This window comes from Castor canadensis, chromosome 1, assembly GCF_047511655.1.
Source record: "Castor canadensis chromosome 1, mCasCan1.hap1v2, whole genome shotgun sequence".
NCBI classification, from domain to species: domain Eukaryota; kingdom Metazoa; phylum Chordata; class Mammalia; order Rodentia; family Castoridae; genus Castor; species Castor canadensis.
In genome coordinates, this window is record NC_133386.1 from 208,315,992 (window position 1) to 208,333,645 (window position 17,654).

General features: G+C 58.9%; 1 protein-coding gene across 13 annotated transcripts in view; it reads right to left on the reverse strand.

Annotated features, from left to right (window-relative positions):
- Positions 1-17,243, reverse strand: part of Brsk2 (BR serine/threonine kinase 2) — a 53,387-nt gene extending 36,144 nt beyond the window's left edge. For all 13 annotated transcript variants that reach the window (XR_012440346.1, XR_012440345.1, XM_020168741.2 and 10 more), the window contains exon 1: positions 17,088-17,243. Coding sequence is in view for 11 of the 13 variants with exons in the window: in XM_020168741.2 (XP_020024330.2) it covers positions 17,088-17,181 (94 nt within the window). In the remaining 2 variants the exon portion in view is untranslated. The remainder of the gene's footprint in view (positions 1-17,087) is intronic.
- Between the last annotated feature and the right edge of the window lie 411 nt (positions 17,244-17,654).

Below are 17,654 nucleotides of genomic sequence, written 5' to 3' on the forward strand. Positions count from 1 at the left end.
GTGGCTGGATCCCGCCTGGACTTGAGGAGGGCATCAGTGTGGCTGGAGCCAGCCTTGGGCCTGAGAGTGTGACCAGGTGAGCACCACTACAGCCTGGCCCTACCTGCCATGTCAGGCTAGGAAGTTTCTGACTAGCAGGGGAAGGACTGGGGCCCCAGGGCTGGCTGGAACATGACTTATCCACAAGGGTGGCCCTCTCCTCCAGAGCGGAGTCAGAGATCACACAGGGGAGGAGGGAATGGGGGTCCAGGGCAGACCTTCTTTCTGGTTCTCACTCCCCCAGAGTGCCCTGGGCTCCACAGACCAAGACCCACTGGGACAGATCGCTGCTGTGTGGTCTGGTGAGCATACAGCCCCTCCCCAAGGGGGAAGGCAGAGCCATGCCCACTGATGGGCTCCCCACCTTGCCCTGGGAGGAGAAGCCTGTCACCTGAGGTCACAGCCCTACCCCCCAAGCCCCTGAAGGATCTGCAAACCCCAGCCACCACATACAAAGCCCTCCCCCCTCTTTCCTCAAACCTCCATCTTGTTGCCATGACAACAGGAGCAGAACAGGCCTTAGCAACCATGGCTCCCTGCCCCCAACCCTTCCTCCCTGCCCCCTTCAAGGAGGCCATCATCATACCCCAGCCATGGCCCTGGACTCTGAGACCTGTGAACATCTAGCTTCTGCTGCCCACTGACCCATACTGGCCTGGCTGGTACCTGACCCAGCTCCCCTGCTGTGTCCCCACTGACAAGGGGCCCTGCCTACCATCAGTCCAATGGCAGGGACACCCTGGAGGCCCAGCCACCACCTCATTGTCCCCTAAGGCAGGCAGGGTGGAAGAGAGTAGAGTATTCTGGAGGGCGGTACATGGCTCCTCCTGTACCCACCACCCATGCAAAAACTCTAGGGGCCCAAGAGCTGAGGACACCACCCTGCCTGTGTTCACACTGGGCCTAAGAGCTGCCCAGGACCAAAAGCAGCCACCAGCCCATCTGCACACTCAGTATGAGGACCTCCCCACTTCACTCTGTACTTTTCCCAACTCTGCGGGGCAAAGGCCTGGGACACCCCTGCCATGAGGTGCTAGCCTCGAGGAGCTGTAATGCTGAGTAACTATAAATAGCAACAGGGAAGAGGATCCCCACGCTGTCCCCAGGGCCTGCCCATGGCTGTTCTTTCTTTTGTGTTGTGAGCTGCTGATGTGCCACCAAGGCCTGCTACCCAGCACCCCCCACCACACACACACACACACACACACACACGCTGATGGGGACATCAGCTATGTCCCCAGGTCCTCTAGAATGGAACTCAGCTACCACAGCTGCATGAATTTCAAGAGTTCCTTTAGCTTAAGCAGACACGTGTGACGTCTTCACTCAACCAGGAAGGCCCACACACCTGTCCCCCCCAGAAGTGTCCTTGTGTCCCTCACACTGATGGCCCATTTTCTGTCACTGCCATGGTCTGCCTCCTCCAACCTCCAGGCTCGTGGATGTCACAAAGGACCCAGAGGCAGGCAAACTGACTCATGCAATCCAAACACACCCCAAATGAAATGGCAGATCTGGAAGAGAACCCTTGGGATGGTCCAGCTAGTTAAGAACCTCCACCAACTCCTCAGTTGCGTCTAAATGAGCTGAAGGTGTGACAGGCAAGTCACCAAAGAAACACTCCAAAGAGATATACCATGGAACCCTGAAGACTTTTCCCACTTGCCAGTGAGTCCAGGAGAGCTAGGCCTGCAAAGCACCCAGGATGCTACAAACACCAGGTCACCCTCCAGGTTCAGGGACACAATTCCTGAAAAGAAGCCAGGTGAAGGTTCAAAGCGGGTGTCGGAGACAGAGGAACCAAGGGACACCAGACCTCACACCTGCAGCCCTCAGGCAGGGCCACCTCCCTAGAGGTCCAGTTGCTTATATGGCTCCCAGTCAGCTGTCCAACCAGGTATCCCCCACCCACTCATTCATGGGGCAGAGTCTGGCCCTGACCTGTGCAGCCAGACTGAGGTGTGCCAGCAAACGTTCCTGAATCAGCATCAGATCGGAGGCCGTGGGTGTCCCCCATGTGAGACACATACCCCAAGCCTGCCAAGGAGGGACCGCAGCACCCAGGGCTCCCAGGCTAGGGGCCCACAAATGAGGAAATCATTGGTGTGCTCCACCCTGGTGGCTATGTGAAGACCTGTACGGTAGGCATCCCTGAACTTTTCCAATGCCCTAGGGCCTGCTCCAGGTTTCTGGGGTGGATGGTGATGTGTGGTCCAGACACTGGACTCAATCTCCCCAAAGCCAGACTCAGGATGGATCTCCCTGGGGGCACAGGGTATGGAGTATAGAGCCACACACCAGCTATGTGGGCAGAGGGCAAGGCCTGGCCACATGGTTGAGAAGATGCCCTTGTAGTAGACTGTAGGCCCCGTGGTGGAGGAAGCCAGATGGAGGCTGGGCCCACCTTGTACTCCCCAGGTGGTGAGCTGGTCACCCCATTACCCCACCACCCCCCAGGTTGGCAGGGATAGCAGCAAGGCTGCAGCTTGGGTCATGTAGGGGAGAGGGGCTGAGAGGCCTGAGACACTGGGGTGGATCCCAGGAGCTATATTCTGCAGCCGAAGACCTGGGTCCCTGACCAGCCCCCAAATCCATACATGGCAGCGGTGGACAGAAGGCTCCATGTTCACTTTTTAGGGAGGTGGCGGGGATGAAGGCCTGCAGCGAGGGTCCCCTTTCCTCCAGTGCAGTCATTCAGTCTGGTGGCTGCAGTCCAGGTCCAGCCCCAGCTGGCACCAGGTTGTCATGGTGACCAGAGGAGTGGAGACAACCTTGGTGTGATGCAACAGAAGCCCCCTCCCCAGCTAGAGTCCCAGAAGGTGTCCACCTGCCACATGTGCCACAGAGGCCCAGTAGCAGGGGAGGGATGTCCAGAAGACCCCCCAGCAACTCCCCCCGAGAGCTCCCACCTCCTCAAGCACCAGCTCTCCTCCCTGGAAACTCCCAGGACCTGCCCTGATTCCTTATCTGGAGGCCACAGTGCTGCGAAACCATCCATTTGAGGGCACATGGCCCCTACTACAGCTACTGGCACTGGGAACTACCTTCTTGGAGGGGCATGCCTCTAATAAGTCGGGGGGACCCTGATTCCAATCCCCACAGTGCCAGGTGATCACATTAGGTTTTTATTAACTGGTTTCTGCAATTCAATACTGTAAAATTAGCCCAATGAAACAGTTTGATGAATCCCCTAGCTGCTCAGTAATTCAATTGGGTGGGTCGTCTGTCTGAGCTCATGTCCTACTTAAGGAAACCTCACTGTCCTGCGACACAGGGCTGGGGCTGGGGTAGGTGATGAGGTCACAGGCTGAGCCACCAGCAGGGTGAAGGGCTGTGGACCCGAGGAGGACAATAGGGGTCCTAGGGTAGGGAAGCAGCTGGAGTGGGGGAAGGGAAATCAGCATGGGCCAGACAGAGACAAGCAAGTGTGTCGGGGGAGAAGGTGATGTCCCTGGCTGGGGGTCAGACACAAAGAGCCACACTAGACTCTAAGGAGAGGCCAGACTCACACACTCTGCATGGATGCAATGGTGTGACCAGAGGAGTCACACACAGCTGGCAGTGGTGTCCTGGCCAGCAGCACTCCAGACTCCCAGGGTGTGTAGGGAAGGGCGGGGGTGGCAGAAATGCTGTGCTGGACAGAGCAGCGGTGGCCAGAGGGGAAAATTGGAATGCCTGGCTCTAACAAAGCTGGGGGCTGGGAGAAGCCAACTGCAGACTGCAGGCCCGGCCCACGGGGACCCAGACAGACACCAGCTCCCACGCACCCAGCAGAGCTTGGAGGCCTATGGCTGCTCCCTCCTGCTCTGCACCTGCCAAGCCCCACCCTCCAGGGCCCCAGGGATGGGTGATGAGGTTGTCATGGTGATGAGGTTGGGGATGCCTTCCTTGGGAAGCCCCAGGGAGCCTCTGCCTGTCATCCTACACACAGGCAGACATGGGCATGCAGACCTGCACACACAGATACACACCTGCACATACACACGTGCTCACACACATGTACAGACCTGCACACACAACTGTACACACAAACTGCACACACAAACTGCACACATATGCACACACAGAACTGCACACACATGCACAGAAAACTGCACACACACAGAACTGCACACACACACACGCAGACAAGAGCCTGCAAGCATACATCTACCTAGCACATGCACACACAGGTCTGTACACACCCTCATAACACACATGTACAAAGAGGCCTACACACACAGAACTGAGCACAGGCCCCACCCTAAGGCCAGCCCCCAGCATCCCCATCTCAGGCCCCTGAGGCTGCTGTCCCCTCCCCAGGCCCTGAGATGGCCCAGGGACAGGCCAACTCCCACATTCTCCCAGAAGCACAGCCAGCAGAGGAGAAGACCCAGAGCTGTCTCCCTCGCACACACCTTCACACCTGCCCTGTTTGCCATACTGAGAGCTTGGTGCCCTAGGCAGTGTCCTTACAGGCATGTGGGGACCTAGCAGGTCACCCTGGGCCTCCCCCTTCCTCTTTCCAGGGACACCTCTGCCCCTGTTATCAAGGCTAGCAATGAGAAATGGGTCCAGGAGCCAGCAAGGCCCAGCACCCTGTGCCTGATACAAAGCTCTAAGTCTACCACTCTCTGTGCAGACCTGCTTCTGGTCACTTACGGTGTTAACTCCATGCCATGCCCAGTGTGGGGGCCGGATAGAAGACATAAACTAAGAAAAAAGCTGAGGCATCCAGCTGTTCCCTCTTGGCCTGGGTTAGCCAAGGGCTGAGAATGAGGCAGTTCAGCCTGTGGGCAACTCCAGCATCCCCTGCAGGGAAGAACCCACCCTGGGGGGCCTGCTGCCCAGATAACCACAGAGACTGACAGATGAACAGATGCACACCAACTAGCCTGCAATACGAGTGGGAGGCCATGGGGGCGGGGGTGGAGGAAATCATGCTGGGCCCTGCAGTCACCCACTGTGTCAGAGATACACTGGTCCCGCCTCCACCCTAGGAGTGCCCATCCTGGAGGAGCAGACTGGGAGGTAATCTCCAACCTGGGGTAATAATAGAATCTGCTTAGTGGGCAGCAAGCAGGAAGGACACGGAAAGGAGACAGGCAGAGCCTGCCGGCCCACACCCTGGTGCTTCTAAACATCAGCACCTCTCCCGAAGTGCCACGGAGCCGGTGGCCACACCAGGAACCTGGCAGGATGTCAGGCTGCTTCACCCTCTCCAGGCTGGTACTCAGGCAGGTGGCCTCTCCTCTTTCCATGAGCTCTGCCTTCCCTCAATGTTCCCCTCCTCTGGGTGCTGTGACCTGAGGTCAGAAGTCAGAGAATCTGACAGTGCAATAGGGTTGCCTGGATCTCCAGCCCATCTGCCCTGGGGGTGCCAAGCAAGGTAGCCTGGCTAGCACTATCCTCCCTCACACGGCCCCTGAGGAGGAGACGTGACAAGGGAACAAGAAACAGTCCCTGACTTGGAGAGGCAGGAAGAGGGACACCCCCACATGCCCCGGCAAGAGAAGCCTCCCAGAAGCCAGGGTAGGACCTTCTCCAGAGAAGCCCAGACTGACTGAGGGGAGGCACTCACAGACCTGTCAGTGAACATATAAATCCAAGACAGGAGCGCCAGCTGGACACAGGCTGCCCACCCCTACTACCCCTGCTGACCCAGCAGGAACCCACCACACACCAGTGCATACCCTCCAGCTGCTGCCCCAGCCCCCTGCCTCAAGAAGAAAGGCTCCTGGGAACCCTCAGGTCAGCCTCAGCCAGTCCAGGTTTAGTTTGTCAAGCCATAAAGCCAACTGCCACCAGGAGGGCCACCTGTCTCAAGGCCACACTCACCAAACAAAACCTTGACCTAGTTCTACCGCAGGCTCCCCAGGCTTGCACAACTGGCCCTCATCAAGGGTCCTGTGCCCACCTCCACTTATCTAATGGCCAGCCCCACTGGCTCTGGGCTCCGGGTTGGGGAGGGGAGAGGCCAGGGCGTCAATACACATACAGCAATACCCATTCTCAGTCCCCCATGCTCCCACATAGGAAGGGGTAGAAATTCCCAAGGAAAATACATGATGGGGGCATCTGGAATAGGGTCAAAGGACATGGGGGACCTAGGGAGAGGAGGGGGCCAAGGAGAAGGCGACACGGGAAAGAAAAGCCTGCAGCAGAAACCCATGACCCTGTAAACCTCAGGGTGCCTGTCCTGCATGCTGAGGTTACTTCTGGGGGACACTGGTGAATACTAGGGTGAAGAAGGCCCAAGCCCAAGACGACAGATATCCCAGTAGTGAGCTACCAAAGAACCCCAACTGATCACAGAGACCCTGCAGGAGTAATGGGGGAGTTACCAGCCGCTCTGGAGGGGGCCTGGCTGACCAGATGGACTGTCTCAAAGACAAGAGGATGTCCCTCAGCAGAGACCAGCCAGGCAAAAACAGATGAGCTCCTGTCAACACCCAGTCTGGGACAGCTCCACGCCTCCTTTGGAGGGGCTCCCGCCACGGTCAACAACACACAGCAGGCCCCAGCCTGCTCAGCATGGACAGGCCAAGAACCTGGTGGCTACTTACTAAATTTCTCTCACCAGGTCAGGACTGCCCTGGTGCAGAGCCAATCAGCTTCCCAGGAAAGATGCAGACCAGGCCCAGATCTACCGAGACCTTACTCTCTGGGAAGGGGAGGCTCCCTTAACTCAAGACCCTAAGGAGTCCTCCCTGCTGGTACTGTCACCCAGCACCACAACACTGACTCTGATGCAGAGGTCCACAAACGCCCAGGGGTGGGTCCTCCCTCCCTGGGGCTGGGGACAATTGCCACTGACCCCAAAGTGACCCAAGCAAGCTCTGTGTTCCCTCCTGCAGATGAAGCCGGTCAAGGCACACACAGGTGGTGCAACAGGAAGGGCAGCATGACAGAGGTGAGGGGCTGAACGAGGGGCACTGGTGCATTACCACCCCCTGCCTCCAAAGACCAGTGCATCCAGGATGGCAGGCCAAGCTCTGGGGCGGGGCTGTTGCTAGAACCTGCAGCACGGCCCCTTCCCTGCAGACCCCAGACACCACGGGTAGTGTCCCCACTGCAGCTCAGTCGGACCCCTGATGTGTCCTCCCAAGAACAGGATAGGACCGTTGGCTCATGCAAAAGCCCACCTACTGGACACAGCCACATATGCAGAGGGTGTGCAGATACCCTCCCCACACCACGGCAGTGTTAGATTTCATCCGTGCCGCGTTACGACTAGGTGTAAATCCCTCGGATTTGGGGTTTAGAGCCCACAAACCTCCCTCCACCTGAGGTCAGCTCCTGTCTCTTCAGAGACACCTCGCTCATCTGCCAGTTCAGCAGCCTTCCCAGGCCCCTAAGGCTGCTTCCCCTTCCAAACACCCCGATTCCAGTCCAATCCCCCAGCTAGCCCAGGAAGGGGGAACACTGCAGGGCAGGCAGAGGCCCCATGTGTATCCGGGGAGCCAGGAGGACTGGCCTGCAGGTGAGCAAGACTAAGGAAATGTGGGACTCGGGCCAGGGTGGCCAAAGGGAAACAGCAGCACCCCCACTTCCACATCTCCCCTCCCAGAAGTGAGGCACAGACAATGGCCCCCCAACTCTGATGCAACAGTCCACTGCTGGCCTGTCCTCAATCTAAGCCCCATCCACCCTGATGGACACCTCAAAGCCAATCACAGTCCTGCTCATCAGCCACACTCAGGTCACAAGAGCCCCAAAACGGAAATCCAGGAGTGAGCACCAGAAGACAGACTGCATCACAGCATGGGCCTGCCTCCTACCCCCAGGGCGCTCAGGAGTGAGGTCCTGTCTCCCCCCCAGTCAGAGCCATTCATGGAGGGTCTTCTGCCACAAGGCAAAGGTCAGAGCCAGCTATCAATGGGGGTCACTCTCTGCCAGAGACAGCCAGGGCCTGCACATAAAGGGCAGTGCCCAGACCTGGACTGGCAGCAGAAGGCCCAGTGCACATCAGCACCAAGTTTCTACTTCCCACCTCCTCAACACAGATCGCAAGGCCCACAGCTGGGAGACAGACTTGGGAACTTACCAAAGACCCCCAAGTCCCTCACACAGTCTCCAGCTGAAGCCAGGGTATGGACCCAATAGCAAGGGCAGTTCCTGGCAGAGGCAAAAGCTGCAGCCTTCAGCACGGCTCTGCTGGACAGCTCCTAGACATCAGCCTCCCTCCGTAGCAGGGCACAGGACCTGGGACACGCCCTTCCCCCTTTGCTCCCCCCAGGAACACCCAGCAGAGATGAGTGCAGGGGTCTGGGACTGCAGAGTGCCAAGTGTCCACGTGCTTCAGGGACACGCTTGCTCATGGTTGTGTAGCCCTTGCTTAAGAGTTCCTGGGGCCCCATACCATATACACAAAGGTGGCAGGTCAAAGAGCAGCCTGTTCTCCCAGATTGCCACAGTCCTGGTCAGACTTCAAAAGACACATGCATGAAATGCTGTGTGCCAGGCATGAGCTTGGACTCACGGGCACAGAATATATAGCCTACTGTCCCTGGCAGCCCCAACCCAGGCAGGAAACCTCAAAACAGACACCTTCTAAGGGCGGCCACACCAGCTGTCCTCAGGTGCATGTCGAGGAGGAGGCCACACGTTGAGGCCACAGGCCAGATGTGTTAGCACAGGAGCTCCACGGAGATAGGAGCTGGAACATGAGGCCTGAAGTAGGCAGCTCAGGCTGGGTGGCCTACTCGATTCAGCTCCGTGCTGATCAGAGCCACTGTTTGTCTTTGGCCACACTGAAGTGCCAACGGTGACCCAAAGAGCCCTAAAACTTGGACCAAGAGCAGCAGGGTTGAGAGGAACTGCTGCATGACATAGCACCCAGAAACAGCACTGAAGTCTGGCACCATGAAAAGTCAGAGTGTGCGGCCCCACCACCATCCTCACCTGAACCCACTCCCCAAGAGGAAGGGGAGGGTAGAGCTGGGTGCACAATTCCCACACAGCCCCAAACCACAGGGCTGGGGGTGGGAGGATAGTGGGGCAGGGTCTGGGGCAGAGCCAGGTACCTAGTGAGAGGCCATCAGGCACCTTCTCACTTGGGAGAAACCCACCCCTCCTGGGTTTTCTGGAGTGGCAGGCCTCCACCTTTCCCACGATAGAGCTAAAATGGGTCCCACTTGTCTCACATGGCACCTACCCCATCAAGATAGCAGCTGCATGGCAGCTGGTGAATATTCTGGAATGTGTGCCAATGTCCCCAGGCAGGTCCACATTTTCTGTGCTCCACCTGGCCTGGCACTGGTGGTGTTCATGAACCATGATGGATGGACTCATGGTGGTGTCCAATCTGCCACCATGTGGGGTCAGGGGTTGTATAAGAGAAGGCAGGCAGGCCACAGCCTCCTGTGGCTCTCCAGGTAGGGCCTCTGACTAGCATCAGTATCACTATGAGCCTGTCAGACGCACAGGGCCCCAGGCTCTTCCCAAAACCCAAGCCATGCTGGGCTGGGGCTGAGACTCCCTGGGAACAGGCCCCGCTCACAGCTCCAGGTTGCTGGTGGAGGTGCAGGCTCCAGGAGAGAGCCCTTTGCAGTTAAAAAGCCAGCACTGAACTGGTTTCCACAGCTGCTTAGAACTGAGTGAATTTCTAGGGTGATAATGGCACTGTGATTCTCAGAGTCTCTGTCTTCTTGATGTAGACACCAGAGCGTTTACAGTCAAAGGTGGCCTGGGATTTGGCCACATGTCACTGGCAGCTGAGCCTGTGGGTCGGCTAGCTTTTCACATACTCTTTTCCCTGCATCTGTGTCTGGAAACTTCAGAATCTAGGATAGACATAATCCAGGGCATAGCTGGGCACACAGTTCCCACACAGTCCCAACCCACAGAAGTCCAGGAAACCACAGAGCTAAGGCCAGGGTGGACCCTGCAGACAAGGGCAGCTGCCAGCTGAGGGCCCATGGCTGACCAGCACCCTAAGCAACCTATACCTTCCAGGCCACAGGCAGGACCAGTGTGGGGTAAGTTAAACCCAGTGGGAATCCAGGGATGTGCTTTGGGCATAGTGGTGACATGCGACAAAGGGCCGGGAGCAGAACAAGCCCCTCACTCGCCCAGGACCTACAGCTGGGGCAGATGTAGTCTGAGCCCAATGGATGGTGCAAGCCCAGCATCCCATTGGCTGGGCACAGCTGGCCAGCAGCTTTGCCACAATCCCATCAACTCTGCCTGCTCACGGCCTGATGAACAAGGGCTCCGGGAAAATCCCACCAGTGCGGGGGGAGGCAGGCAGAGGGCCCATCTGTCCTGTTTCTCCTGCTGTATTGGGGCCTCACTGCCTGCACAGCACAGTGTCAACCCAAGGATGCCCTGGCTCAGTCCCAGGCAGGCATGTTCCCAGGAGCATCTTCTCATGTCACACCCCAGGCCACGCCACAGGTAGGGAAAATGAAGTGTGGGGAAGAGGAACTCCCCAGCTGCAGTCTGGGTCTCAAGCAAGGGCAGCCCGCCCTGGAGACTCCATGCACAAGCTGCATCGTGGGAGACTCTTGACCCCAGGGACTTCCAGATGGTCAGAAAGGCCCCCTGGCTCTGGCCTGGGATGGGGCCTAGTTCCTGGCTAGAGGTGTCTTCATGCCAGGGAAGGCCAGAGGGGCCACTCCTGTGGTCTCTGCAAACCCCATGGGAAAAAGGCACCATAGGACTCCAAAGACCAGCTACCTAGCTCAAGGGTGCAGGATAAAACTCAGAAACATGGGGACCAGAGGAACCACTACTCCAACAGTCAGAGGGTCTTTGTACCGCTACAGGCTCTGGAGCTCCCGCGTACCCTTGGAGCCCGAGCTATGCCAGGCTCTCACTCATGGCTGAAGGTCCCATCCCACCAGGACACACAAGAGGGAAGTTTGAGAATGAGGATGAGGGGTGGCAGGACCTGCAGCTCACTACCTGGGGAGGGGCCTTCACCTTGGCAGACAGTCAAGCCCTCAGTTGACTGCTGGACCCCAGGTCTCCAAGACAAAATTAGTGCATTAAAACCTCAGCCTTTAGGCCCAGTGCAGTGGAACACACCTGTAATTCTAGCTATTCAGGAAGTGAAGACACTAAGGAACATCAGAGTTCAAGGCCAGCCCAGGAAAGTCAGTGAGACCCCATCTCAACCTATTAGCCAGGTGTGGTGGTTCCTATTTACAACCCCAGCTACAAGGGAGGCAAGGTAGGAGGAAAATGGTCAAAGGCCAGTCCTGGGCAAAGGCCAGTCCTATCCAAAAAAATAACTAAAGAATAAAGAGCTGTAGACTTGGCTCAAGTGGTAGAGCAAGTGCAAGACTCTGAGTTCAAACCCCAGTACTGCCAAAAAAAAAAAAAAAGAAAAAAAAAAAAGAACCCATCTAGCCAGCAATGCCAAAGTCCCTGGTGTTGTCCCTTCTGTCCCAAGCCATTTCCAGAGCAGGTGCTATACCCTGTTACCTCTGTCCAGCATGAGAGAACTCACAGACCCAGGGTGGTGAAGCCACCTGCCCAGAAAGTAGCCATCCAGGTCCCCAGGTGGGCTCCCAGACAGACCAGCTCACATGGCTGCTCTCCTGGCAAGTTAGCCCTGTTCTGGCCCTGGACCCATGGAGTGGGTCTCAGGGCTTAACCCAGCAGCCACCCTCCCCAGGCACCAAGGGCCCACCAAGCACTGCCACCCCAGCCCCCACACTGGCACCATCGCCCAAGCAAGGGGCTGCCCTGAAGCTGGGGGACCCGGGGCTCCCAGGCCACGCCATCCTTCAGAGGCCTCATCCAGAGGCTTCCTGAGCACACCGCCCACGGCTCTGAGCCTTGGTTGACGTGTAGCCACCCCCACCAGCGTCACTGGCATGAGCCAGCTATCCAGGCTATCCTCCCACCTCTGCCCATGGGCCAGGAGGGCCCTGCCCTCCAGGACCTTTGGACCCAGCCTAGCTCAGAGTGGACACAATGAGTAACCTGGGACCCCTCCATTTCCACACAGCCCAAGGAGCTCCTGCCTCCAGAGGCCCTGTGGAAGAGCCAGGATTCCACCAACCCCAACCCAGCCCTGTCCCCACCCCACCAGCCCAAGAACCTTAAAGGCTGGGAATTGTTCATTCAGGAGGGAAGGTAGCTCTGTCCTCACAGGCCAGGACCTCTGGGAAGTTAGGACCTGACCTCGACCTGAGGACACAGTACCTGCTCTCACACATTCACTTAATATCACCTTTACTCTGCCGGGCACTCAGCATACCCTAAGCTCAGGGCGGAATCCTAGACCCGGCCTTCAGCCAGGACACCAGAGGCTGTCTGCAGGAAAGGGGAGGCTTCTCTTGAACAGCTGGACTTTCGGAACTATCCCGGAGGCGGAGCCCGCTCCCAGCTGCTGGGCTCCAGAACACTGACCCCTCAGAGGTGGCAGAACAAGGCCTGGACCAAGCAGGCTGGACCCCGAGAAACGGCTGGCCCAGCACAATCCCTGCTTTGTCTCCAGCCCCAGCCCAGCCTTCATCCTGTCCAGAACCCAGGGCAGGCTGGCTCAGTTGGCATCCCTGGACAAGGTTCTGGAGTGGCCTATGGGCAGCTCAGCCACTTTACATTGGGATCTTGGCTTTGGATCAGGCCCACCACCCGCTGCCATGTGGCTGAACACATCAGCCAGCCAGCTTACTTACTGTGTAAGTAAGCTGGGTCTTACCTGCAACCAGGAGAGTCCATCATGGCACTGTTAACTTCTTGCAGGACTGCATGAGGACCCCGGACAGAGAGGAGGCTTAGAGGGCCCTACTCTCCCATAGGACCCCCAGACAGGCTCCAACAGGAGCCCCCACACCCATCGTATACAATGGACATACCCAGATGGACCCACTGTGTCCAGCCTCAGAGGCTCACCAAAGCTCCAGGAAAACCCCATTCTACAGATGGGAGCTTGAGGCTCAAAGGCCCCCTCTGCTACTGAGCAGCCACAACCCACGTGGCAGTGGCACTGCCCATGAAGCTCTAAGTGTCCACAAGGGCCCACAGCCCCAGGGATGGCCCTCCAGTGGCCAGGTGGCCCACAGGAGTGCTGACTTGAAAAGCAATCTATCTTTCCTGGGGGCCCTCCCAAAAGAACCTCCAGGTCACTGCAAAGGTGTACTCCTTTACTGACCTGCACAAGCCCAGACAATGAAACTTTCCAACAACTTGGTCATTTAGTGTTTGCACCCGGGGAGGGCTTGCTGTCTGCAGTACACAGGAGCCTTGGCTCCTGCCTAGGCAGGGGCAGGGATAAAGATGAAGATATGCTACCACCTGACCCACTCCTAACCCGGGTCACTGCACAGACACCAGGAGAGAAACCAGAATAAACAACCGGGCCTTGGGACACATGCTCGCTAGGGCCTGTGTCCAGAAACAGGTCCAGGTCAGTGCTGGTAGCAGCTGGAGTGGGCAGCAGGAAGCCCTGGCATCTGCAATGCAGCCCTTGCTAGCCTCACTCTGTCCTTGAGGTGGCTGGTCAGGGAGAAGGCCATGAGCACATGCTGAGGACAGGAGGAGTCCACACACTAGCAACAACCAGGTCAACACTTGGCTACCCTCAGAGCAAGGGACGTCCACCTCAGACAGCCAGGGAGGGGGCAGGAATCAAGAGTCCCTTGGAGCCTCAGTCCACAGCAGCAGTGGCCTTGGCTGGCCCTAGTGCATTCACCTCTGAGCCCCTGTGAGGATCTTCCAAAAACAGATTCTCCTTGGAGCCTCAGAGGCAGCAGCAAGGGTTAGCCAAGCTTCATGTCACAGGGAGGGCCAGGTCTGACCCTACCACTATGTGCAGCCTGGGTATCTGCTCCACTCCTGTCCTTTCCCCCTCACCTCTCTTCTACTTTCTCTCCTTCACCTGTCTTCCCCTCTCTCACCTGACTCATCTCTCAGTTTCTCTCCTACCTCTTCCTCTGCTCACCTGTTCTACCCAAAGACTCCTCTTCACTCTGCCAGCCATCAGTGCTGTGGGTCAATCCTTTTTTTTTGGAGGCACTGGAGTTTGGACTCAGGGCTTTGCACTTCCTAGAGCTGTACCACTTCAGCTACACCCTTAGCCCCCACCAATCCTCTTAAAGGGAGCATGGAAGGGATGGCTCAGGTACTCCACCTGGCAGCCCATCCACCAGGTGACCTGGAGGGTAGCCCCTCTCCTTGGCCTGGTGACCCCTTCCTAGAACCCTGCCCCAGCCTCCTCCCTCTCCTGCCTTTGTATAAGGGGGCTCCGAGCCCATATCTTCCTGTGGAACCCAACTCCAGAGCAGCCAAGAGGCCTGCCATCCTTTACCTTCTCCTATACCTACGGGGTCCTCCTGAGCCCTCCTGTGCTGGGGGTATGCAGAGCTCTGGCCTGGGCAGAAAGGTGACCTGCTCTGTCTACCAATAGGCTGAGGGGTAAAGACCATGTAGCCTATGCAACATGCTCTCCTGACCGCAAAGTGCCTCCTACTCCTCCTCCCCACCCAGCCTCTGGGGGGGGGGGCCTCTATGGCACAGACTGTCCCCATAACTCCGCATGGCCACCATGAAGGGGCTGCACAAGCATTTCTGAAATGGGGGTAGAGAGCCCAGGAGAACTCTGGCCAGTTATTTCCAACCCCAGGCCAGCTATACCTGCCTCTGGCCAGCCCTAAAGCTCCCCCCACCCATCCCCTCCGACAGACTCTCTTGTTGGATTTCCTAGGACTGCTGAGCACTTTGGCTTCATTTGGCACCTGGCTGAGGACAGCTGTGAAGGGGACCACTCATGGGAGGACCACGGCACAGCAGCCCCATGGGGAGGCCAAACAAAGTAGTAGGAATGACTCACTGGTCCTACACCACTCAGGCAAACCTGTGAGCCACTGCCCACAGAGAGGCGCAAAGGAAGGGCAGGCTGAACCCTACCAGTCCTGGAAGGCAGAGGGAGGTTGGGGAGCAGCTTCCATGGGAAAGGACTTGAGTAGAGAGAGGCAAAGAAGGTGAGGGACGGTTGAAAGGAACAAGTCTTCTGCCCACGGACAAGAAGTGGACAGGAGCTGAGGGCCACACAAGAGGGTACCACCACATGTGGCCTCCATAGCTGCCCTGTGGCCATGCCACTACCAGGTCCCAGCAGGAGAAGCCCTCGGGATTAGAACATCCATAGGGCAGTGGTGAATGGAGGTCTAGTCCATGCTCTCCTACCAAGGGCCCCTGGCAGGAAGCTTGTCCCGCTATGAGTTAAATGCAGGCTTGGAACATGGCAACTCTGCTGGTATTTACAGCCAAGTAGTTAGGCCCAGCGCATACACATTTGGGGCCCACACACCAAGATAAACCTTAAACAGCTGAGAGGGAAGAGGGGTGCCATGGGCAGCCTCCAGTGCTACACATTTGCACTGTGACCATCACAACTCAGGAGTGGGGTGACTTCATGGATGCCCAGGAAAGAGTCTGTCCTAGGGCTGTCTTCTAAACATCACATCTCACGCCTTGTTGACATGTGCTCATCTGAGCTGGAAACTCTCGCAATTAACTGTACAGCAATATAACTCAATGGAGAGCAGGAAGACCAGCCCCCGCTGAAGGAGGCCACACAGCACTGCACATAACTCACTGCTGTCATCACTTACACACTGAGGGTTCCTTCTAATAACATTTTATTGGTACAATAATTAGATTCTTTCGCTGCTTCCAGCTTTCTGCCGCCCTGGGCCCTTCCTTCACCAAGGATCTCACAAACCACAGTTGCTCATCCCAGGAAGTATGTCTATCCTGAACCCAACAGAACACCAGCTGTCTGCACCTCCCTGTCAAAACCAGGCCCTGCACCTTGAAGCCCGGGCCCCTCACTTAATACCTTGGTACTGTCGCCTCTGGGACAAGAATACACAGCTTACAGCACCCAGACACTTCCTGCCTCTGCCTCAGTTACATCACAGCCACGGTCTCCCTGGGATCCAGGCCTGGCCCACTTTCTTCCCAAATGCCACCTCCCAGCACTGGCTCCTGCAGCCCTGGTGAACTTCGGAGGGCTCCTGAGCCCCCACCTACACTATACCCTCTTGCTGTCCTCCACTCCCCAGCATGCCCTGACTCTGGGAAACTTCTAGGACAGAAAAGGAGAAGCAGGCAGTGCCAATCAGACCTCTGGGGCTGCTGGGAGCCAGACTGGTCCGGAGAGAAGAAAGAAAATGGCTGAGTCCCAGCCTCTGACAAAGAGGACTGTGTGAATGTGCCTGGCTGACCAGATGAGGGGGCTGGCCAACCCCAGCCAGGTCCAGGAAAGTTAGCCAAATGCAAGGTAGCTGTGCCCACTGCTGGCCCTAGGGTTGGCTTCGCAGAGACCTAACCTGTGTGGAGAAAGACAGCGAGGAACAGCTGGGAAGCCCCCTCCTCTCTAGGCTCAGGGTCTCTTCCACCTGCCAGGCCCAGTAGCTGTCACCCTCTCCCTCCCCAGGGGAATCCAACGTCGCAGATACTCAGGCCTGAGGCTGGAAGCAGAGGAAGGCGCTGTCCAGCCCTATGACCATACAGGCGCGCTCACCCCTGCCGTGGAGGGATGTCCGGGTCCGGGACGCGGAGCTCAAGTCGCCCGGGCAGCGGCCGCTGCCCGGAGGTGGGGGTCGCGCGGCCCGGGCGCAGCTGCTCGGGCAGCACGCCTATTAGCGCGGCCGCGGCAGACGGCAGATGGGAGCCCGCTCGGCCCCCTCCTCCCGTGGCACAATGGGCCCGGCGCTCGGGCGCACAATGCGGCCCGGGCCGCGCACCTGCAGCAGGGCCGCCGGGAGCTTCCAGGCCCGACCCGTCCGCGCCCGTCCGCGCCCGTCCGCCGTGCGCCTAGGTCCGCGCCGCATGTCCTTGGGCCGCGCCCGACCGTCCTCAGCCGCGCGGCCTGCAGGGCTCCGCAGCGGGACAGGGGCGCACGGCCGCCCATTGTTCGCGGCCGCCCGGCCGGGCCTGGCCTGCAGCATCACGGCTCCGCGGTGTCCCTCGGCCCCGCCCGGCCGACCAACACGGCATCCTCCAGCGGCGGCGCGCCAGCCCGCGCCTGGTCTGCGCCCCGCACCCCGGCCCCGCCCGCCGGGCCCGCGCCCCCGGCCCCGCGCCCCCCGCTGCCGGCGCGCACGCACCTGTCTGCCCCTTGCCCAGCGTCTTCTCCAGCCGGTAGGGCCCCACATACTGCGCGTGCTGCGCCCCGCCGCCGTCCTTCCCCGTCGATGTCATCGCTCCCGGGCCCCGCGCCGGCGAGTGGGCGCCCGGGCGCGCGGGCAGGGAGGGGCCGGCCAGCCGTGCGTCCGCGTCAGCCGAGCGCCGTCCGCGCTGACCGGGCCGGCGGCGCCCCCGGGCGGGCCGCGCTGCTCTGCGCCCCCGCCGCGCCCCGTCGCCCTCCGCGCCGCTCGCGACGCGTCCGCCGTCCGAGGCCTGGCCGCGGCTATGCCTCAGCCTCGTCAAGAGGACAGGGCGGGCGGGGGCACCAGGCTTTCGCCGCCGCCGCCGCCGCCGAGGCCCGCGCCCCGTGCCCCGCGCCCCCCGCGCACGCCCGTTCGCGGCCGCGCAGCCGAGCCCAGCCGAGCAGCCGAGCCGCGTCGAGTGGTTCCGAGCCGAGCCGAGCCGAGCCTGAGCGATCGCTGCCGGTTGCAGCGACCTTTGCAAGTGGTGCCTGCACCAGCCAATCAGAGACACTGCCCAATCAGCGC